A 25,050-nucleotide genomic window follows, 5' to 3' on the forward strand; every position below is an offset into this window, starting at 1 on the left:
TATATTATACATATAATAATATATATATATCATAAATATAATATATATTATATATATGATATATATATATAATATTAATATATGCTTTTCCCCCCCTCAGGTTGTTTTGTTTTGTTCCAAGAGGGAGAATCTCGTGGCATGTTTGTTCCTAAGTGGAAAACATGATTTAAAGGAACTTAAAACAAAAAGCATAGTAAATCAACAAAGGGTTCAAAGATTTTCATGAAGTGGTTTGAAAATAGATGCTCTGTGACATATATTAAAAGACTTCCAGCAACACTGACCACACACACAAAAAAGGAAAACAACAAATCTACAATAGGTACAAATTATATACATTTATTTTTTAATAATTTTAAATAACACTCTTGTATAAATTCTTTCATATATTCAAATCATACACAAATTTAGAAATGCATCATGAAGCCTAGTACAGCATCTGTAGGAGACACGTTTTTAGAATTTGTGTTAGAATTTTAGTGACATACGTAGGAGTTTAACGTTTTAGGAACATCCCCGAATAGCCCGGGCTAAGATGTAACCTATGGCAGAGTGCAAGTGCCTAGCATTAAAACTCAGCTGTGAATCACTGGGCTTTGGGCTAAGTTGGCTCAGAAGCCCTGGGCTCATGTGCTCACCACCGTCACAATTCTTGCCTGTGTGTAAGTTACGAGTAACAGGGGTTCCCAACTGCCTTTGAAAAAGCATCATTCAACCACTGCCATTTTAACGATCCATAACCTTCAGTCCATTTGACGTGATCTGATGTCTTCGGATGAATCGGTGTGTTCTTCCTGCTTTTTCCCTCGGCATGGTCACTGGCTCAGGGTTAAAGAGGAAAATTGTGCTAACCTTTCATCACTCCCCCACACACGCCAAACTCATGTTAGTTCCCAAGCCCCATGCCGTCAAGATCATAACGGACCAAAAGTCTTTGCGGATGAGGCCAGAAATGCTTTCCTTGCTCTAACAGGTTACGCTGGGTTGCTCTGTACTTCTCTCAACTTTTTATCAGAGAGCTTTCTTCTCTTGAGATGTGTAGATTCAACTCCTACCCACACACTTCAAAGCATAAGAACCAGGGAATGTTCATTGCGAGTGGTGTTATGTTTACCGTAAGTCCTACAAAAAATATAGGACCGTGGTGAATGATCTGATAACCCCGTCCCGACTGAAGCTCTTAGGAAGACATTCTATTGCTTTAGTTCTCAGCCTCCAAAACAGCACGAGAAGGGCTAAACGTCCGGAAGGCACTCTCTGACCAAAATGAACTAGTGGGGTCATGAGTATTGCTTTAATGATCCGTTTTCTGGGGAATGTTAGGGCTAGAGAGTAGCCATATAATTTGACACCTCTACAAATCCTCTCCCCCAAAATCTCTCTCCTCCCACGTCACATCTGCTCTGTTCTCTCTTAAAATGCAGGTTATCCCGAAGAGTGGTAACACATTAAATCCATAGGACCTTAGTATAAATGAGCGTTAGTTTCTGTCACCATTTTTCTCTATCACTGGAGAAATTCCATTCATAAGAGATATCTAGGAGCTAGCCAGTGCAGGGAGGGAGGGGACAATAAGGGAGGACAGACATATTTTACAACACTACCTAGGATTTCTGTCAGAAATACGTCAGGGCTTATGAAAATGAGTGAATAAAGACAAAATGATCACTTAATAGCAGTATCTGTCATTTATCAGTAAGGGTCACATTAGTCTTAATCAAAAATAAACACATTTCTAACACTTATTCAAAAGGTCTTCCAATATTATCTTTCTAGAAGACCGACGGGATCCTGGTGTGAAACATCATAGCTCAGGGAGACCCTGCCTTCAGAGGAACGAATGTGTGCAATGCATTCCATAGTAGTTTCCTAGTCTGATTTTGCCGGTAGATCACTTCATGATTGATTTATATTCTAGAGCAAAATTATTTCCGCCGGCAAAAAGCAGGGGACGCTAAAGAATATTACTTAAAACCAGTTTTAAGACCTCCATTTTTTTTCCACTGGGAAAAATTGAGAACCTGACCTAGGAGCTGTCAGTAATTCCTTAGAGATTAATGTTCCATGTGATTCAATGTTTGCAATGCCTTTCAGGCTCTCTTTCAAGCAACCTCTCTATGGCCAGAATCTGGACTATTTGGCTTTGGCTCTTAGACCCCGACAAACACTCACGCTTGCTCTACTGGGGTAACTTCCGTGTAACCAGTGCTTATTTCCCACCATGCTCAACCCCTCACCTTGAGGGGTGCAGTCTGGGAGACAGGCCCCCTTCCTTGGAACTGTGCAGTGCTCAGTCTGCCCGTGCGTCAGTGGGGGCTGCTGGGGAAAACACATTTCCCTCCCTGCTCACGAGGGTCAGTTCTCTTTGAGGAAGCACAAAAACCGGTAGTTTTGTTTTCTTGTCACCAACACTGGCCGCAGGCAGTAATTCTCCAGGGTCCTTTCCACAAAACCCTTCCCAGCTGTATGGCCCTGGACTGCACCTTGTACTCACGAAGCTGGAAACATTCACAGACGGGACGGTCCCTCCCAGCCTCTCTGTCCATGGCTAGCAGTTTCTACATTGGCCTAGAGTTGGAAGAATACATATGTGCTTCAGAGTCAGGAGGCCCGATTCCAAGCCTGATAATGACATATTGTGCAGCCTTGAGTGAGACATTTAACCTCATCTGTCAAATGGGGACAACTACTTCCTCAAGGGGCTAGGGTGAGGAACGGAGGACATACGTGTGGCAATGGGCTTTGCGAACTGCAAAGGCCTATAGGAATATCCACTGATTTTTAAAATATAATGTAATGTAATGTATCCTCTCCTCTCATGAGCAATGGCCAAACATTCAGAGCACCTCAGGTTACAGAACTGGACTATCTATCTGTCCATCCTCCAGAACGTCATCTCCAAAACCTGAGAAAGCTTAGGGGTCTCCTACAGAGGGATGAACAAATTCCAGGCGTTTCTCCGGGGAAGGCAGGCAAGGTTGTCAACTTGGATGTTCTAGGTCTAATCTAACAAATCTTTGCTTCTTTTCTCGCCACCTGACAGCTTGCTGTTCCTCCTAATAAATATCTATATTTGACTTCTGGCTGCTTTCCCTGGCTTGCTGCACCCACAACCTGTCAATATCATAACAGACGAGGGCGACAGTAGGTGGCCTCGAGGGAACAACCGGGTCTAAAAGCAAGGACTAACTGTACCCACCGAACCACAGAGCTACCTCTAACAGCAAAACTGTAGCCCTGCAGGAAGATGGCAGACACCTCGCGGCCTACGGGTGACAAACTACGTTCAAATGTGGAAGGTATTTTTTTGGGCGGGGAGGAAGAATATAATAAATATTTCACAGGCATGAAAAACAGGGGATCCCAAGTGATATGATGGCTTTTCTTTTGGAACTAAAATATTTCTAATTCCTCTGGAAGACTGTCTTTTACACTTCAAAACATTTTTTTTTTCATGAGGATGTGTTCTACACTGATCTATGTGAAATATATAGACTGGCTAATGTCTAATCAGGTGAGTACTTTAGAGAGTGCAGCCTGCATCCCAGCTTAACAATCACGGCCTTAAAAATCTATTGCTTGAATGTCTAGTAAGTCAAAGAACGTGTAACTCTACTTTGAGACCGAGAAAGGGAAAGAAAGGTTGGAAACATTCAACCTCTTACAAATTTCAACAGTGTCCAAAGAGGGACCAAAAATGACTGGCGTTCACCAGAGTCCCAGCTCCAGCAATATTGCCACCTATGTCATATTTTAACCAATCCCCATATGTTCTTTTTACAACGCCATTAACTGCTGTACAAATAGTTTCTAGATGATAAAATATGACATGATTTTTTTTTTTTTACAAATAGATACAAATAACAATGTTGACCAGATATGCTACATTCACTATATACACCTTACTTCTCTAGAGGCAGGAGCAGTCCTTATTTTTAGACAATTCATCATCTACACTGAGACCCTAAGGAGGACCATCAGCTTCCTGCTACCAGATGTCACCTTCCTGTTTCCTGTTTCTACCATTAGAAGCTTATCCCGTGCTTGGATCCTATCATTGAGCAAGAATTTGGGAAGGAAAAATCAAGCTTTTCTAAAGATCCTCTTGAGACTTTTCCGCCCCTATTCTGGAAACAATCGGGATTGTTTATTGGGAGACAGCCCAGACATTAAGCTTTTCTGCAGTGATGTCTTTTAGCACAGTAAAAGGAGTATCATCCCTGACCTTCCTTTTAAAAAAGGTGTTTCAGGAATGGAGATGAGGTCTTCCTGGAGTCCTCCCCCTCCACTTCCATCACCGTGTTTCCGCTGGTTTGGTGAGCACTTCCCCAGGAGTCTATTCGGAGGTCAAAGTAGATGTGGGCTGCACTGTGGGGTTCGGCCTTTCTATACTCCCATGTCGTTGGGTACAAAAATATACTTTACTACAAGTCCTTATTGACAGTGACTGCTTCGGAGCTTCATGGGGAAACTAAGAGTAATAGGCCAAGTGCATTACACGTTTGTACCTGAAACTTCCAGATGCACTATACGCCTCTGCTTTCTCAGCAAACTCTGCCCAGGCCTCATGTGGCCCAGGAGCCGATGCTGTCTTAGTAAGCCCTGTGCTCTACCGATGCAGGGTGACAGTTCTAGCTCCTCAGGCTTTGTAGTTATGTATGGGTGTCGTCAGGGTCAGCTGCCCGTTGGGAGCCACTTCATTGCCATCATCTTCCAACAGTCCTGACACATCTGCATTGGGAATGCTGTCGTGGTAGCTGCTGAAACTGATATTGTCTTCTTTGAGCTCGATGGTCCAAAAGGGGGCATTGAGTTTCCGGTTCTGGTACTCCCGGTACATATAGACGGCCCCCACAAATCCCATCAGCAGCACCACCACAATGATGATGACTGTCAAAATGATGATGTTAAACTGGGTCCATGAAACATCAGCTAAAGCTGACGTGCTGTTTTCAGCAGAGCTTACGGAAAAGATAGTCTGCAGGGTTGTGGGGGTAAATGTACTATTTATAACAGGGGTGGGCACTGATGTGGTCAAAGAGGCATTGGAAACCAAAATGGTAGAACCTTCAGGTGTTGGAACAATAACTTCTGAAAATAAAAACAGAGAATGAAATGTAAAAGACAAAATTATCTAGTTTTGAGAAACAATAAAAGAAATACACATGGGAGTGGAAGTTGATGTGGGATGTGGACATGAGAGTCTGCTTTAAGGTAATGCAAGTTAAAAATAATTTTTAAAGAAATATAGTGAAAAGAATCAAGGTCTAGAAAGCTAGATGATGACACCCATGGCTGTTCTCCAAAATGTATAATATTAAAATCTTGGGGAAAATCCTAATGTTGGAGCTTCCTATCCTTCTCGACTCTTGGATAGATTCATACAAATTCCTGCAAAGGCAGTAAATATCTCACTGCTGAGTCCTAAGTCACTTGGTTAAAAGTGACAGGAATAAAAAGACAATCATTTGAACTAAAGTAAGTACAACAAATCTGATGGCATTTCATAAGGGCAAAATTCTCCTCAAAAGAGGCAAAAACGGAGTAAGAAAAATTGTATTTCTGGCTGCTTCTGAAAAACACAATTTAAGTGTCCAAAGTTGATGTCAGGCAAGATAAAAAAAAAAACAAAAAACAAAAAACAAAAACAGCCTTCTTTTAACTGTATGTGTAGTAATTCTCCCGTCATGGAGATCGCGGCTATCTTATAATTAAAGTGCTAATGCGGCACAGCTCAGTAGAAATACCGCAGGCTTTGGAATCAAGTAGAACTGTGTGGCCACAGGTAAGTAAGTGAATCTTTTTAACACTGAGGCTCCTCATCTGTGAAATGGGAATGATCATATCTACTTTGCGGAGTCCCTGGGGAAGGTTACGTGAGCTAGAGTTACCGCACGTAATGTTCCCAGGGCTTGGCACGTCACAGGCACTCGATAAAATGACTGCTATTGTCATTATCATTCATCGCCACAGCCAGACACATTAATCTACCCCGAGAAGAGGCATGTTTTGTATTACCCGGTGAATAATAAGAAAAATCATCACAGTCCTGCCAGCTAAGTATGGACAAAACATGCCTGCAAATGGGAAGGAGAACTGAGTGACAGGATCTCCAGGCTAGTGACAGGGTTCAGTCTCGGTCTTTTGAGCCTTGATCACAACAGAATAAGGATATTAAGAAAATGGCAGAGGTGACGACACTTGCCACAGACCGACTGTCCATCAGCCTAGGATTCAGTATCTGCCAGATTATCAGAGAGTGGTTTCTAGGAGGGTGTGGTCTAATCACTCTGTGACCCAATAAAGCCAGAATATCCGTAACTCATCCTGAATTTCTAGTCATTAATTTTTATCTAAATCTTTACTGACTTTTCCTGCAAGAAACATTTTTGCCATACGAACAACTTCTTCTTTTAAAAATCAAAAAGAATATAATTACTATTTCCTCCATCACACATGGGAAAACTCAGGCCCAAAGTTAGGACAGATGCTACCGTGGACTCTGGTTTCTCAGCCAGAACTTCGAACCAGATTACAGGTCCCTGCTTCCAAAGACCTTTGATGGTCACTGGAAGTGATGAGAATATAGAAGCAAAGGATAAAAGACATGAGAGGACTTTTAAATTATCAACATAAAAATGAAAATAGATGAAGAGAAAATGTGGGAACCCTGCAATGCCTTTGTCGCGGGCCTCAGATTTCTGGAGTTGACTTTGGAGCATCAGGAGAGCAGCAGGAATAGAAGGAGATCCCTTTAGGCAAATACCTATCAAAATCTATTTCCAGAAAATTCCTCTCGTGGGATTGGAAGGTTTTTTTTAAAGCTAAAGGTAGCTGTCCTGAAATTTTCACTGCTAGGCTTAGGCACTACATTTACAACCTTAGGTGAGGTTTTACCTTTCTTGACGCAATTTCCCTCGAGGTCTCTGACATAGCCTTCCAGACAGTTCTCACACCAAAACCCAGTGGTGTTATGGAGGCAGCTGATGCATTCACCACTCTCGGGCTTGCAAACCTTTGGAGTTTTAATTGGGTCCACGTGGCCATGACATTGGCACTTGGTACAGATGCTGTCAGAATTGTAATAGCCGTTTTCACAGGTGTTGCAGTTCTGGCCTGTGTATCCGTCTTTGCACTGGACACACGTAGGCTCCAAGTCACCCAGTTCTGAGAGAGAGAGGGCAGGAACGTAACTTAGTACGGTCTTGACCTACAATTACAAATGCAAGACACCTGCTGTCCCCTCCCTACTATCTGCTCTCAAACGTAAAGAGACTAAAGGTCTACACCTTATTTCTCAACGTTTATATATTTTTGGGACAGAGAGAGACAGAGCATGAACGGGGGAGGGGCAGAGAGAGAGGGAGACACAGAATCGGAAACAGGCTCCAGGCTCTGAGCCATCAGCCCAGAGCCTGACGCGGGGCTCGAACTCACGGACCGCGAGATCGTGACCTGGCTGAAGTCGGACGCTTAACCGACTGCGCCACCCAGGCGCCCCTACACCTTATTTCTTAACCCTTAATTGTCCAGCTTATTGTGGAAACGATGGGGGCCCTCCAGAGAATCTATTCCGGTGGAGGACAAAAGAAAGATGCTTATATAGGAGAATGAATAACTGTAATAGCTAGGCGCTCTTACAACTTTCACATTCCTTCTTCTTTAGTCCCGACAGACAAGATAAAATAAGATTTTAACAACAATTTCCTCCCCTCTCCCTCAAGTCTCATTTCGTACTATGTATTTGGACTTGGTTGCAAAACCCTTCCCCTACAGCACCCTACAGAACTTCATTATCATTATCAGACACTTCATATCAATTGATAACTGACTGGCTGATTTTTCCTCTCGAGGTGAAGATTTAGAGAAAGGCCTTACTTATGATACAGCTGCCCGTAGAGGTCACTGCTGAACAAGGGCAGCGAAGACATTCTTTTGTGGCGTCAGGACTCTGATAAAATCCTTCTCTGCATTCTTCACAGTGATCCCCTTTGCTATTTTCCTGGCAGTTTAAACAAGCACCTAAAAGAAGCAAATTATTTGAAGATTTATCCTGAAAGCGCAACAACTTTAAATAAGTCACATCTGCAACCAAGAGACCTTGAGACTTAGCCAGAAGAACTTATCCGACAGGAATTAACAGCGTTCGGTTTCCATCCCGTCTTTTCCTACACTGGCCAGGTCTGTAACTTCTGTGTCCCCCGCTTGACTGGAAACTCGAGGGAAAGGCTGGTACACGAGTCGAGTAGCAATAAGGCCATGTTGATTGCTGACTACATACAGAAAGCAGGTCAGCTATTTTTTCAAAGAAAAAATAAAATCAATCTAAAGACCTCTTTAAAAAAGAATGACTTTTCATAGTTGGGATACTGTAATTAGATAAGTGAACTAGAACTATATGTATGAACATGCATGCATGAACCTTCAAAATAATGTTGGTTGAAAAAAGCAATCTGCAGAATGATAGAGAACAGGTGGAGAGTACTTACCTATCTTGTAAAATTTTAAAAACTGTACTAAGCAGTTGGATACATACATAATATTGGTAGTAAAAATCGAACGTGGACTAAGAGAGCACAGTCAAATTTTATGCTGTGTTTGTCTTTATGGAGTGAAGGAGGAAAAGGAGTCCAGGGGAAAAAAACCAGAGAGGGCTCCCAACCTTATTTGTAATTTCTATTTCAAATATGTAACTATATACATATTATGCAAAATACCAAAATGTTAATATTTATTAATTCTACCCAAATACGTGGGTATTTGCCATATTATTTTCCATACATTTTTATATTTTAAAAATTCAAGATCAAAGGAAAGACAATGAATTAATAGGGGCATCTGACTAACTCAGTTGGTAGAGCATGTGATTCTTGATCTTAGCGTCATGAGTTTGAGCCTCATGTTGGGTGTAGAACTGAGCTGACAGCACAGAGCCCGAGACGAGGCTCAAACCCACAAACCGTGAGATCATGACCTGAGCCAAAGTCAGACACCTAACCGATTGAGCCACTCAGGTTCCCCATAAATAAATACTTTAAAAAATACACAGTTGGTTAGCAGAAAAAATCAAAAGGAAAGAGGAAAGCCAAGTTACGTGTTTTGCAATACTATTCCTTTGGTACCCTATTAGAGAAGATGTTCTATAGACACTGAAGCAGCATAATGTCTGAAAACAGAAAATGGAAAAGTGTGATGCAATTTACATCTCCTTTTTTTTTTTCCAGTTTATTTATTTATTTATTTGGAGAGAGAGAGTGTGAGAGAGTGGGGGAAGGGGACAGAGAAGGAGGGAGAGAGACTCCCAAGCAGGCTCCACACTGTCCACACAGAGCCCAACTGAGGCTCCAACTCATGCACCATGAGATCATGATGAAACCCAGAGTCAGCCACTTAACCAACTGAGCCACTCAGGCACCCCCACATCCCTTCTTCAGGAGGCCACATATACGCACAGGACCTCTTCGAACTGCTATTACAGGAGTGACAACGTGTGACAGAAACCTAGGAAGACAATGAAGTTTTACCTGATACAAGCTAAACACAATTAAATGCTCAGGCTATTCATAAACAGTTACATTTGATTTCTTTTCGTTACAAGTGAAATATTTATGAAAAAGGGGAGAGAGACTGAGGTTGTGAAATAAAATAATCTGACAACTGGGGCAAGATTTGGAAAACCAAAATAATGACAAAGGTATTAATCCACATGGCACATCTCAGTTCTTAAGTGATTATGGGACAATTGCCCCAAACTTCATGAACTGACGGGGAAAGACAGCTTCAAAAATTTATTATCTGAACACTGAACTTTGAACTAAATCAAATTTGCATGGAAATGTCACTTTTAATCATACAATTTTTTTTAATATTTTATTTTTAAGCGATCTACTAACTCAACACAGGGCTTGAACCCACAGCCTCATGGTCAAAAGTCACATGCTCTACCGACTGAGCCAGCCAGATGTCCCTAATCATATAATTTTTTTAAGGCCCATTAGTGTTAATGATGCTTATCACACATATAACAAAGTAGCAGTATATCCTCATACAGTGATAAGCATGTTGGGTGCTGATTTCTTTCCAGATCTTATATCCTGATCCCTCTTTAGTTATGTATCTCGGTGACAATAAAAATAGCTGAAAAAAATACAAAAATTGCAGATTTTGGCCCTACAAATAAGATCATCTTGAATGTCAAAGTGTTCTGCAAGTTGGAAAAGTCAAAACCTGCATCATGTGTAATATCTGGCCATCTGCGCTCCCCCTATTAAAAATGTGCAATGGAAATACTTTTTAAGAAAGCAAGTTCTGATAAAGTCCTGAACTTTAAAAATGCCTCAAAAAAGTTAATAATTCTGTAACAGAATATGGATGTTTGGGGCAAGATGTGTTCCAATAACATGCCATTTGCACATGACTAACGTGGCAAGAAAAGGTCACAGTGCTATTCTTTTTTCTTTTTTTTTTTTTTTAACATTTATTTATTTTTGAGAGACAGAGTGTGAACGGGGGAGGGGCAGAGAGAGAGGGAGACACAGAATCCGAAGCAGGCTTCAGGCTCTGAGCTGTCAGCACAGAGCCTGACACGGGGCTCGAACCCACCAACTGTGAGATCATGACCTGAGCTGAAGTTGGATGCTTAAATTACTGTGCCACCCAGGTGCCCCCACAGTGCTACTCTTATTAAAAAATGGTAAATATATACACTATTAATACTTTGCTTCTACAACGCTACTGGACCTACATGCTTAGTGTTTTGGGGCCTTTTACCATTTTAGATAAGGTCTCAAGCCTTTGTGTTTATCACAATATAATTGCATTCTCTTAAACCCTTTATATTAGAATACAAATTTATTTAATCATACAATTTATAACAATTAAAATTTTTTTCTGGAAAAATTTATTTCTATTTGTTTTATGCCATACCCTGCAATAAGTCAATGAGGAAAAAAATAACCTTATGTGGCAAATATGTTGTCTCAAAAGGAAAGATGAAAATAAGTATAATAACAAGACTCATTACACTGCTTCAAAAATAGCATGTACCTGGAACAGTGCTACAGAGAAAGAAAATTAATAAATTAAGTACAGACAGACATAGATACAACAGAATGCTAGCAAGAGCTATGAGGGTAAGGGGAATAGTCCTTTTGGGTCTTTCTCCTCGGATTTTCATGTGTCTCTGGTATGCATGTATCCCTTTTATTTTTACTGTCTTGATGTTTTTCTTAAAAAAAAAAGTTTGTGTATTTATTTTGAGAGAGAGAGAGAGAGAGAGAGAGAGAGAGAGAGAGAACACACATGTGCACGAGCCAGGAAGGAGCAGAAAGAGAGGGAGAGAGAGAATCCCAAGCAGGCTCCACGCTGTCAGACGCGCAGAGCCATATGTGAGACTCGATCCCATGAACCATGAGATCATGACCTGAGCTGAAATCAAGAGTCGGATGCTTAACTGAGCCACCCAGGAGCCCCTTGTCTTTATTTTTTCCTGATTACAAAATTAACACATTATAAACTAAATCACATGTGTAGTATAAAAATATTTCAAGAACTCAAGCAAGTTTAAAACATTCCACGAGAAGCCTGGAAGAAATTCTTTTATAATAAATAACCATAAATATCATAACCTTCCAAATCCATATCCAGGAGGTACTGATAGTGTGAATTTGCTTTTCTAACAGCTTACAACTCCTCTCTGGGACGCAATAGAGCATAAGAAAACCGGAACAGTATTTAGTGTCAGACCTGAGTTCCACTCCCAGCTGAACCTCTTCCCAGTTGTGTAACCCTCCGTAAAGAGCTTCTCTGAACATCACTTTTCTAAGCTGTAAAATGGGATAATTCTTGAGCTAATGATTTCACGTAATGTGAATATTTCCAAGGGCAAAAAACCATTCCATAAGACAAATGTTTTCTCTTTATGCTTCAGTTTCCTCATCTATAAATTGAGAAAGCTGCACTAGATGAAATCTAAATTCCCTTTAAAATCTAAAAGCTGAGGATCTTTCTTTTACGATAAATGATATATGAAAAATAAGCTGAAGTTTAACTTTGTTTATTATACTCTGCCTGGAACCTCCCAAAATACAACAATTCTGCCTTAAAATTCACATTCTCTTTGCTGAAAGATGGCCAAAGGAGTGGATTACTATTGAAAAAGAAGAAAAGAAAAGAAAAAAGAAAAGGGAATGCGAGTTTCCTGAAGATGATCTCATGCTCGCTGGCTAGGCAGCAAACAAATCTGGTAAGGGTAACCAAGAAAACAACCAGTCAAAGAAAAGAATGTGGGGCTCCTTTCCAATGAAATTCAGTGACAATGCTTTGAAAACATAAATCGCCACCTGTAAAAAGCCTTGTCCTTATTTATTTTACCATTTCGTAGTTTATATACAAACGTGTCAGAAGTACGGTAACGTGCTTTGTTGTGGGAAGAAATGCCTGATCCTCTCTATAGACAGAAGGCCCACTTCCAACCTGTCCAAAAGAAAGAAGGCCAAGCCCAAGTGAACAAGGGAGACTGACAGAAGATAAGGTCAGAGAGAAAGGCAGAGGTCCAAAAATGTACAGTCATGTCAGCCCTAGAAAGAAGTTTGAATTTTATTCCGAGAGGGAGGGGAAGCCATTCGAGGATTCAAGCAGGGGGATGGCATGGATCTGGTCTTACATTTTAAAAAGATCACTCCGGTTGTTACGTGGTGGGGTGAGGATCTGGGGTGAGAGGGCAAGAGAGGAGGCAGAGAGATAAGATGAGATCAGAGAATGTCACGGTAGTTCAGAGAGATGACGGGGCCTTGCACAAGGATGACAATAACAAAGGTCAGAAACAGTGGTCAGGTCCATGGTGTATTCTGAATGCGGGGCTGATAGACCTTGCTGACGGATTTGATGTTTGCTGCAAGGAAAAGAAAGGAACCAAATATGACCCCCAGGCTTTTGGAGTGAGCGACCGGCTGAATGGTGTCAGTCACCAGAATGAAGCACACTAGGGGTAAGGCAGGCTTGGCTTCCAGGGTAGAGGAAAGAGTTGTTTTGGATGTCTTAGGGTTCTGATGCCAATTAAGGCATTCCAGTGAAGATGACGAGTGTACTGTTGGATCTTTGAGTGTGAAGATCGGGGGAGAAATGTAAATCTGGTCGTCGGCACCAGGTAGACTGCATTTTAAATTAAGTCTAGGGGACTGAATGAGACCAGTCGAGGAGAGTACAAATGGAGGAGGCAAACAAGGCAAGGACTGAGCCCTGAGGCACTCCAGCGCTTTTCTTGAACAAAGGAAGATCCAGCAGAGCTGAGAAAGAAAAGAAAAGAAAAGAAAAGAAAAGAAAAGAAAAGAAAAGAAAAGAAAAGAAAAGAAAAGAATGAACCTGTGATATCCTAAAGAGAGGACAGTTATCAAGGAGTGATGGAGTGGTCAACTCAGCCAGGCTGAGGCAAGCTGCTCACCATGAGACACTATGAATCCATGAAAACGCCTTGAAGTCTTAAAAAGTGCACCATGTGGACATAAAGTTCTAGTTTAAAAAATAATAGTCCTTCCACCTCCACTTCAATGTAAATATATGCTCAATAAAGAAAATCCAGACAATACAGGAGAGTACAAAGAAGAAAAAAAGTCATAAGAAATCTGTCATTAAGATTTTGAATACTTTTCCTTAAAATCTTTTTTTATGTATAGAAGTTTAACTTTTGCTCTTTAAATAGTCTAAATATGTGGCTATGTCATTCATGCCCTGCTTTTCTCAGTCTCTCATGTTGTTATACACAGTTCTTTTTCTTTTTTTTTTCATGTCTATTTATTTTTGAAGGGGTGGGGGGAGGGGCAGGGAGAGAGGGAGACACAGAATCCGAAGCAGGCTCCAGACTCCAAGCTGTCAGCACACAGCCCGACGCGGGGCTCGAACCCACAAACTGCAAGATCATGACCCGAGCCGAAGTCGGACCCTTAACCACTGAGCCACCCAGGTGCCCCTGTACCATTCTTTAAAACATTTTAATGACAACTTCATAGTTGCCTTTTATTGATTGCTTATAATGGGGCAGGCACTGTATTAAAGGCTCCATAAATATATTGCACCAAATCACCACAACAACCCATTAGACTGTTACTGTTATTATCCTGCACTTCTAGGAGAAAAAAACAGGCTAAGTAATTTGGCCAAGGTAAAGTCAAGATTGCACTTGCTGTGCTCTTGACCACGTATTGCCAAGATAACATAATCTGCTTCATTCCTTGTTGATAGAAATGGGGTTGTCTGATTTTTTTTAGCATCATAACTACCACTTTAGTAAGCATCTTTGAACACAACATTTTTTTATTAATTTAGAATTATTTCTTCAGAATAGACTTCTGGAAACAGAATTTCTGGATCAAGGAGGTATTTTTAAGACTCTTAAACACATTGTGAAACTGTTTTCCAAAATGTTTTTCCCCAGTATATTTTATCACCAAAAGGTTACCTTAAAATCTGCTTCATCTAAATCACAAGGTATAGAAAAAGACTACAAAGGGGGAAAGTAAGGACTGTGAAAACATAGTAAGTGGCCACCAGAGGGCAGCCGTATCCCAGCGCTGTTGAAAAAATCTTTGAGACAAAAGGAAAGACTGTTAAGCTTGAAGTTTTAAATCAAGTATTTGCATCCCTTCACGTTGAATTCCACTTTTATTATGTTTATAAACAGAGAAGCCATTTATTTCTCTTATTACTAACTGATTTTGGAAATCGCAATCATGGGAAGGATTTCTTTTGCCTTCAATTATCTCCAGCAAGGACAGGTTGGGATTTACTTGCCATTAAAGACATATCTCATTGCTGCAAAGAAAACCAGACATGAGATCAGCAGTGTAGACTGCTTCCTTACTGGACAAGACCTGAGGAGAAATTTACATCAACTCAGTAGGATGGAATATTCCTGTCGTTAACCAGGACTGAAATTTATCTTTCCTCTGTGTGTTTTTCCATTCATTTCTTCATTTACCCAACAAACATTTAGTGAGTACTTATACGTGCCAAGCTCCATGCTAGAGACTGTGTACAATGATGAACAAAACTAGTGTCGCCCCTACCGTCATGGAACTTACAATGGAGTAAGTAAGCCATACATGACTCATAATCACGAATAAACAGATAACTATAGACTATAAATACTATGACAAAAAATACAACTGCTTATGAGAGTGCATAATTGGGAACCATCATTCAGCCTGGAGTGTCAGGAACCACTTTCTAAGGTAGTAAACTACATGGAAGTTGGAAGGCCTGAAGGAACAATATGATTTAATAAGGCAAAGGGGCTAGCAGTGGGGTAGAGGTGTATTAGAAAGACCATTCTAGGCGGAGGTAAGATCACAAATGAGAACCTTGGAGAAAGGGAACACGGCTTGTTTTAGGAACAGAAGCCAGTATGACTGGATCACAGACAGTAGAGAAAAAGAAAAGCACGAGAGAGAACCAGTAAGTAGCCAGGGACCAGATCACATAACAGAAAAAAAAAAAAAAATGATAACACTATTTCTGCTAAATCAGTTTGTTTCACCATGGACAGAGGACTAAAATGAAGAATAAACTTTCAAGGTGCCTGGGTGGCTCAGTCAGTTAAGCGTCTGACTTTGGCTCAGGTCACGATCTCGTGGTCCGTGAGTTCAAGCCCTGTGTCGGGCTCTGAGCTGACAGCTCACAGCCTGGAGCCTGCTTCGGATTCTGTGTCTCCCTCTGACCCTCCCCCATTCATGCTCTGCCTCTCTCTGTCTCAAAAATAAATAAACATTAAGAAAAAGAATTTTTTTTAAGAATAAACTTTCAATACAGGTTTTTCCAGAGTACTTTCAATTTCAAATATTCTGCAACCTTACTTTCATAAAAACACTTGTACTTGTCTGGCTGGTTTGTCCTGATTTTTCTGTTGGGGAAGAAAAGGTTTCCAAGGAAGCATTTCTAGTCCTTACATTTAGGAAAACTGACCATCGGAAGAGTTCATTGTCTTTAGTTTTTAATAGTTTGCCTCAATGTGGTTTTCTTTGCTTTATACCACCTGGGGTTTGCAGAGCTTTCTGAATCTGTGGGCTGATGTCTTGTACCGGTTTGGAAAATTCTTGGCCATTATCTCTTCAAATCTTGCTTCTGCCCCAATCTCTTTCTCCTTTCTTTCTGAATCTCCAATTACATTTATGCCAGTCATTTTAGCTGTGTCTCACATGTCTTCCTGCTCTGTTCTTTCCATTGTATTTTTTTTCTCTGGGCTTCAGTTGGATATTTTTAGCTGAGCTGTATTCAAGTCTACAAACCTTGTCTTCACCGTGAATAAACGTTTGTTAAACCCATGCTATGAGTTGTTCATTTCAGATGTTGTATTTTTCAGTTCTAGTTCAGTTTTGTTTTTTTAAATAGATTCCAATTCTCTTGAAATTTGCCTTTTTACCTATTTTCTGGGTTTCCCCTTATTTTCTTAAAACATTAACTTTAGTTATTTTAAAGGCATTCTCTGCTAACTCTAACATCTGGATTATCTGTGGGTCTGCTTCCATTGTTTATTTTTTCTCTTTATTTTTGGTCACATTTTCCCTCCTCAGCATTGTCAAGTATTTTTTATTATATGCCAGATACAGCATATCGAAGAGCCACAGATGACCTGTTTTCTCTGTGAGGCAAATATAATGAGGGAATCATCTCGACCCAATTATAAATTGAGATACGTTGAAGATGGGCTGCAATCTCAGTACGAGTCAGTTCACTTATGGTTCATCACTATATCTTGGTCATAGAGTGGTGGGTCCTCGGTGGGGCCAGCCCAGGTCTCACTCCACGCACTTCAGAATCTGCCAGTGTCTTGAGAGAGAGAGGTTTGTGTATGGTAACAGGGCCTCTCTTTCTAAAGGGATTTTGTCTCCACAGCACAGTAAGACTTAGAGACTTCTTAATACTTTTTGGGCCAGCCTCTTGTCTCTTGAACAATCAGCTAACGTCCTGGGAGGAAACTGGACTAGTCTTTAGGGCTCCTCTAGTTTCCAATCCATCACACAAGTCCCAAACAACTGCCAAAAACTCTTCTTCTGTCTCTTTCCTCAAGAAGAATTTCTGCTCCTTCGCCTATGACCAGAATCAGCAAATGTCCCCTGGGAATAAAGTGGCTGGTGATCGTCCCCTTACTTAGGACGAGGTCTACCCCTTCTGGAATTGTAGTTCATATTGTCTTCTTTGCTTCCCAACCAACACGATTCGTGAAATTTATGAAAAGAACAATGGACTAATTACACAACCAACTTAAGGAAAGCACGTACCTGTGAGGGCATCACAAGTGGCAGACCGATTATTACATTGGCAGGGCAAGCAGCCACTCTTACTAAAGTCATAATATCCATCTTGGCATCGATCACATGTAGAGCCGGTGACGCCCGCTTTGCACTGGCATTTCCCAGAACTGCAAATAAAAGCAAAGACAATGAGCAAAAGTAAAGTAAATCAATTTGAAAGTTTTGTTGCCCAACATCCCAGCATAGATGATCTTAACGTAGAAATATTTCAACTGGATTCTAATTACTAGAATTATTGTTTTCATTTTTGTTTTGAATTGGAAGTTGAGCGACTTCATGACTATATAAATTCAGTTAACATAGTAACACTAGTCATTTGTGACAATTTAATCCTCTGCCCTTAGGCAGGTTAAAATAATGATAAAGGAGTCATGGGAACATGCATCCCTAATGCTGAGAAATCTTTGTTTAGCAAGCACTGGGACATAGAACTGGTACCACGGCTACATCTCATTCCTGGATCATTCCACAGTTCCATCGGCCTCTACCCTACCCAATATGGAGAAGAGAAGAACCACCACCTGGTCTTCATCCAGCCTATCCTCTGGCTGAAAAACATGGAGACTACAATCTTAATGAATGCATCAGTTAATATCCATTGAGATGCTAGAAATAATATAATTTTCTACTTTAGGTCTAGGCTATCTTAAAATCATATTTCTGATAACTAAACTGGAATTCACAATTAAGTAAATAGGATTATAATGGGGACCCCCATTCCTTTCTGGATTAAATCCATATAAAAATTCTAGATTGTCAACCCCAAAAAGAAAACTAAAATCTAAAGTAAGAAACATAGGGGTGCCTGGCTGGCTCAATCGGTAGAGCACGTGACTCTTGATCTCGGGTTTGTAGGTTTGAGCCCCACACTGGGTACAGAGGTTACTTAAAAATAAAATCTTTAAAAATAAATACGTAAAGTAAGAAAAATACCTTATTTAACAACGTGACTCTTCTTTATATGCTTATTCTGAACCTGAAACTTTTAGACTTTACCTGAGTATATTTTGGCACCAGTCATAATGGATGGGAGACAATTGAAGATAAAACTGCTTTTCAATATAATATTTTTAGAAATTCAGCTCCTGACAGTGAACCCCCATGGAGTTATTACTTTTAGTTCAAGAGCCCAGGCTAAAATTGTTAATACTTACATGGTTCTTACACATATGAGTTGAAGTAATCCCCTGATAATTCCCATATTCCTATTGCTATAATAAAAATAGAACTTCCAACTTTGAGAGTTCCTGGAATTCTCAGCTGAACTTTGCAGAATGGAGGTGAAGCAACTTCCAACCATGTGTATTCTACTTGTAATCTACAAACCTAAGGTTTTGTGTTTTTTTGTTTGTTTGTTTGTTTTTGAGATATGCCTCTCTTGTTCGTCAGCATCCCCTGGGCTAAATAATGAGGCTTTCACCCTCCATCCCTAAAAAATTCTCTTGAGCAGCTAGAGTCAAAGTTTACTTCTCTCTCCTACTTACAGTTCTCTGCACTGTCCCAGGCTATGCCAAAAAGGAGTAGAAAAGCAGAAAAACAGTTCTACATGGAATATTCTTAGGGCTTTACTCAAACAAAATCAGTCCAGAAGGGAAAGGAAGCCAGGCTTATGTAAATAATATATATTTTACATATTTCAAAGTCTTGTATCCTGAAAAGTTACCCACTGAACTCTGTATTCCTCTCCCAAAGCTGTCTAGTATATAGGTTATGCAACTGCTTGACTAACAAGTAATTTTACAAAAGACGTAAAATGGAGGCATCTGAAAGCAGGAGTCATGCTGCTGCTGAAGATGATGATAAAAATAATGAGCCATCATTTGTTGATGGCCTATGTCAATAAACATATATATGTTCTCTAATCCTGAAAATAACCCTACTAGGTGGAAGTCATAATCCTCGTCTTACTGCTGAGGGAAATCGGGGTGGGGGAGGGGCTGAAGTACTGTCCACACCTAGTAAGTCAGGCTGATTTATACAAAGCTAGACTTTTTTTACTGTACCATGCTACCTGCCACTCCCTAAGCCTGAACCTAAATTTGTACAAGAAATTTGCCTGCCAGATAACTTGATACCTACTTGGGTATCAAGCTTCGTTCTGTAGATTCCAGTCACCACAATTTACCATTTATTTAGGTTCTCACCCCAGTGAGCTGTGTCTGCCGTGCCCAGAATAAACTGTGGTCTTTTTCCTTACTTCCAGTAAATTTCAGGTCTTCCTCAACAGAAGCTGAGTTCCCACTGCTTGAAGAGAAACGGCAGCCTAGCAAAGTCCAAGGTTCCCAGAGATGCAAGCCCAAATATGTTGATGCTTAAATAAAATTTATACTGTTCGTAGTGCAGAAGACCAGGCTTGATTTTAGACAAGCAACAGAAATGTACATTACCAAGCAACGTCTCTTAAGTAACTTCACAAAAAAAGAAAACAAGAGGAAAAACCCCACCGCATACATTTACACAGTCTTACTCAAGAATATCCCAAGGTACTTAAAGATCTATCAAAGTAAATCTGTATTCATCAAATATGAAGTGCAGGAATATCTTATTACTCAACAAGAAGGAACTAGTCGATTTAAGTCTCGCTCGACTGTCAGAAAATTATAAAGGAAATAATGTGCTTTCCAAAGAATTGCTAACAATTTATTAGCCAATTTCCAAGGCTCTTAGAAAGTTAATCAAAATATGTTTGTTCCTCATTTCTCTACATGATTAGATTATTCGGCATTCGGAAGAATAAACAGTTACTTTTAATGACAGTGTTTGCCGAACTCACCAACCTACAAGAAAATGATATTATCTTGGAATACCTAATCACTTCATAATATCTCGTAATCATAACATAGCCAGTGCTCTCAAAGTGGTTGCTATTCCTGTAAGTGGACTTTCCCGTCATAATTCTGCTCTGCGCACTCAAAAGACCGATTTAAGCAGTCATCTTTCTCCCTGGAGACAGTGCTCCTTAGTTGCTGATGTTAAAACAAACAAACAAAAATCCATGAGTGGCTTTATAGATCCTGATAAAGTGGTTGGCTAGTCTAGATACCATGCTTCACTTTTCCTGGGTAGATTTTAAAACAATGGGAAAGGAGCTGCTTTCTCTCTCTTTTTAAATATAGAAGGGAGTGGGAAAGTTTGGTTGTGAGACTGCACTAGGTGGTGCTTTCCATGTTACTCGTGGCCCATTGCCAATTTCTGCATGTATAAGAATTAAATCACTCAGCAAATATAAAGCTTTCCCTGTGTGTGACTTCTTTTACAGAATAAAGCCTTTACAACACCCCCTTTCATGGTCTCCCTCTGTTAGAGGCTGTTGAATGCTTTTTGAAGCAAAGGTCAATGATATAAATGCAATGAAATCAAAGACAGGGGGAAAAAAAGTCCTGTTAACAGACCACTTATGTGTATCCATAGATTTGAAATGAAAGGACCAAAGACTCATAGCTTCATATCTGGCGAATAAGGACACAGAACTAGATTTCGAACAGAAGTCAGAAATCTATACTACTGAGATCAACTAACAAAGAATTTAAGATAGAATTTGCTCATCTGGTGTCGCTTTTACAGACATGAGTTAGTTACTCGTTAAGTACTAATAGAGTATGGAGAATTACATCAGAAAGACGAATATAGAAGTATTTATAAAGAAAGCACAAGCATTGTGGAACTATGCTGTACAACGTATAACTAAGCATATTCTATACATTTCTTAAATTATCCCAAACAGAATCCTCAGATTTTCTTATGGTTGTTAAGTACTTAGTTATAAAATTTATCACATTCGTAAGTGTGAACAACTAGTACAAGGCTTGAACACTGAAAAATGATCTCTTAAGGGGTGCTTGGCTGGCTCAGCCAGAAGAGCACGCCATTCCTGATCTTGGGGTCATGACTTCTAGCTCCACGTTGGGTGTAGATTACTTAATTAAGTAAGTCAAACTTTGAAAAATTATCTAGATGAGTAGATGGAAAGTCTCCAGGATTTCCATTATTTTATAACACCATTGACTAGCACGGGAAGGGTGGAACATAAGAGGGGAAGTATCCAGGCCTATGGAAAATTCATCGCCTGAGGAGACCGAGAGCTTGGTTCATGTTCTAGCTGTGCTGGTCACTAGTTGGGACCAAGTGCATCTTCTTCCTTAGACGCAGGATTCTCATTTGCAAAATAAAGACGAGTATACCAAACTTTGTAGGGTGACCGTGGGAATGAAAGACAGCATGCCCAGGGCACTCAGCACAGTATCTGGCATATAATCGGTACTCCAGCATGAAAGCACTAGGAAGGTAATGACAGGAATCGTGGGTCTTGATTTTTTCCTGAGAATTCTAAGGAAAATGGGCTGGAGTCTCTAGACAAGGCTAAGTTATTTACTTTTAAAATTCCATTAACAAACCTGGACAAACTGCAAGAATATAGGGTAATCGTTAGTATGGAGCAAAAAGGTGGCTATAGGAAAAGAGAGCACATCGTGAAAACCTGGGAGAAATGGTTTGGGGAAAGAAAATTTTTTTTAATTGAGAAGGGAAAGGATCTGCAAAATCCTACATAAGGTGGGGCCAAAACCAGTGAGACCCGAGGAGTTTTTGAACACACTAGCTAATTGGTTTGATGTTTTTCTAAATTGTTAAATGTCTTGGCGCCTTTTGTGCTGTTTATCTATGTTCTTCCTGAGAGTTACAAAATATCAATTATATGTGCGTGGCGTATCTTTAGATAACATGTGATCAATTTGGACTCAAGCAGTCACAAAATAACTAAAAAGATACAGTTCTAATTGGGGGAAATTAATTTATTTGTGGTTTTCCACAAGCCTCGCTTTTCTCCTTCCTTCCCCCTCAGCTCTCATGTTGGCACTCTGACATGGAAAGAACGAGAAACAGAAAAAAATAGATGATCAGAGGTATCAATTTTCCTCTATCTTTTCTTTAATAGCTCAAAACAATTTAGTACACGTAGAAGGAGACTGAAACTACTACTTAAAACATAGTATGAAAGGAACAGAAAATTGCTGATTATAAAGTCTCTCAATGTAGTAAAGATATTAAAAGGAAGCTGGAGAAAGTTTTACTAACTAGAAAGTCTTTACATGGGAAAACACAGAAAATGAAAAGTTGTTAGCAATTCTGAACTTCATGTTTGTGTCATGGTTTTGTAAAGGTAATAAAAAATTAGTTTCTCCTTTTGGTTATGAAAGAAACCCAGTAATTGGGCATTTTGGCAAAAAACCATATGCATTTTGTGTTCCTCTGTCTTTCTACAATCATGGAAAAGACCATTATGCAATGAGCAAAGCTCCTTTGCTGGACAAAAAAAAAAAAAAAAAAAAAAAGATAGCTTTATTGTTGAAAACATTGGGCCATTATACTAGACATTCCTTGTATTTTTGAGGGCAAATAGTCTAAAATATTCTTAGAGGAAATCCATATTCAGACAGAAATTCTTAACACTCAAAAAGGGTATTGCTTAAGTGCAAAAATATTTTCTGATAGCTGATCTTACCAAAATCAAATTTAAAAGCTTATTTGAAAAGTCAGAAATAAACCTTAATGGCAAAAAAATAGAAAGTGTAATATTTCCAGAGCCATAACTTGGAAGCCTTAACTTAATTCAACTAGTAAAGTTCTTTCTCATTGCCTTCACTTTTTTTAATGGAATAAATACAGCCATAAGAATACTCAAGCCCACACAATTACTCCATTATTTGAAAGAGATTTCTGCATTTTAAAAGTCATTTTGAAAAGAGAAAAAGCATGAAGTTTCAGTATCATCTCCTAGAAAAGAAGATGGTTCTCAAATATGTCAACATTGTATTCTTTTGTAACCATTGTAAAAGATTTGTTCAATGAAAGGGTAATTTTTTTTGAAAAAAAATTTTTTTTAATTTCAATTCATCAGTTAACATACAGTGTAATATTAGTTTCAAGTATACAATATAGTGATTCAACACTTCCATACATCACCCTGTGCTCGTCACAACAAGTGCACTCCTTAAACCCCATCACCTATATAACTCATCTTCCCCACCCACCTCCCCTCTGGTAACCATCTCTATAGTTAAGACTCTGTTTCTTGGTTTACTGCCTGCCTCTCTCTCTCTCTCTCTCTCTCTCTCTCTCTCTCTCTCTCTCTCCCCCACCCCCTTTGTTGATTTGTTTTGTTTCTTAAATTCCTCATATGAGCAAAATTGTATGGTATTTGTCTTTCTCTGACTGACTTGTTTCACTTAGCATTATACTCTCTAGCTCACTTAGCATGATACTCTCTAGCTCCATCCATGTCATTGCAAATGGCAAGATTTCATTCTTTTTTATGGCTGAGTAATATTCCATGGTGTGCCTACACCACGTCTTCCTTATCCATTAATCAATCAGTGGACACGAGGGCTCTTTCCATAATTTGGCTATTGTAGATAACACTGCTATAGATATCAGGGGGCATGTATCTCTTTGAGTTGGTATTTTTGTATTGTTTGGGTAAATACCTAAGCAATTATTGGATCATGGGGTAGTTCTATTTTTAACTTTTGTAGGGAACTCCATATTTTTTTCTAGAGTGGCTGCACCAGTTTGCATTCCCACCAACAGTATAAGAGGTTCTCCTTTCTCCTTATCCTTGCCAACACCTACTGTTTCTTGTGTTGTTGATTTCAGCCATTCTGACAGGTGTGAGGTGATAGCTTATTGTAGTTTTGATTTGTGTTTCCCTGATGATGACTGATGTTTGAGCATCTTTTTATGTGTCTGCTGGCCATCTGTATGTCTTCTTTGAAAAAAATGTCTAGCCATGTCTTCTGCCCATTTTTAATTGGATTATTTGTTTTTTGGGTGTTCTGTTTTATAAGTTCTTTATACACTTTGGATACTAACCTGAAAGGGTAATTATTAATACTTGATTTGTGTACATGCTGTGTTCCAAAAATTAACTTGTAGTGCCTAGAATTTAGACCTCACGGAAATGACAGCATAAGTGGTGGCTTAGTTTCCAGACAAGCAAACAAAAACCTCTTTAACTCAAAAATACTGAGATTGACAGTGCTAAGGACCAAGTCCTTTAAACCCAAGTCCTAAACTTTTGAGTTCTAAACCTGTTGGGGATGAGGTAGTAAGAGGCAATATTAACACTTACAATATTAACATTTACACTGTGGGATCATAAATGAAGTGCATAGCACAATACTTACATATGGATTATTTTAGTTCTTACAATAATTCTATGGCATTCATAAGTCTCAATTTTGCCACTTTCTAGCTACTTGATTAGTGAGCAAGTTTTTACATCTGAAAAATAAGAATAATAATCCCTGTTTCAAAAGATTGTGGAAATTAGTTAAAATTACATATTGAAGTGCCTTCCAAATATGAGTAGCTCTATACATGGCCAAATATTAATACTCAACATCCCCAGTCAATAGAGTTTCAATGACATGAACTGACTCAATTTTCAAGGTCACACATCCAGAGGGCAATCAGAATTAGAACCCAGGTCTTCTGCCTTCTAATACCTGGCTTTTTTCTCTCTCCTTTATTTTATAGATTACCTCTGTGTATTTAATGAAAGCAAGACAGAAGGATTTAACGTGCTCATATTAATAGACTTGCAACGCTCCTGGGAAAGGTTTCTTATGTTAATCTTCCCCTGGCTCAACTGTCAGTTGTTTAAATAACTCCTCTGACGAATGGGATTTTAAAGTGATTGCCAAGGGAATGAGACATTGCTTCTGATCTGTGTCAATCCAATTCTCTG

The 25,050-nt window shown here is 39.6% G+C and overlaps 1 protein-coding gene across 1 annotated transcript in view; it reads right to left on the minus strand.

Annotated features, from left to right (window-relative positions):
• Positions 1 to 323: 323 nt before the first annotated feature.
• The window catches only part of MEGF9 (multiple EGF like domains 9), a 90,793-nt gene continuing 66,066 nt past the window's right edge, over positions 324 to 25,050 (minus strand). The window contains exons 3-6 of the mRNA XM_043566957.1: positions 17,274 to 17,413; positions 7,879 to 8,022; positions 6,898 to 7,167; positions 324 to 5,091 (exon numbers count right to left, since the gene is read on the minus strand). Of these exons, the coding sequence (XP_043422892.1) occupies positions 4,640 to 5,091; positions 6,898 to 7,167; positions 7,879 to 8,022; positions 17,274 to 17,413 (1,006 nt within the window). The 3' untranslated portion in view covers positions 324 to 4,639. The remainder of the gene's footprint in view (positions 5,092 to 6,897; positions 7,168 to 7,878; positions 8,023 to 17,273; positions 17,414 to 25,050) is intronic.

This window comes from Prionailurus bengalensis, chromosome D4, assembly GCF_016509475.1.
Source record: "Prionailurus bengalensis isolate Pbe53 chromosome D4, Fcat_Pben_1.1_paternal_pri, whole genome shotgun sequence".
NCBI classification, from domain to species: Eukaryota; Metazoa; Chordata; class Mammalia; order Carnivora; family Felidae; genus Prionailurus; species Prionailurus bengalensis.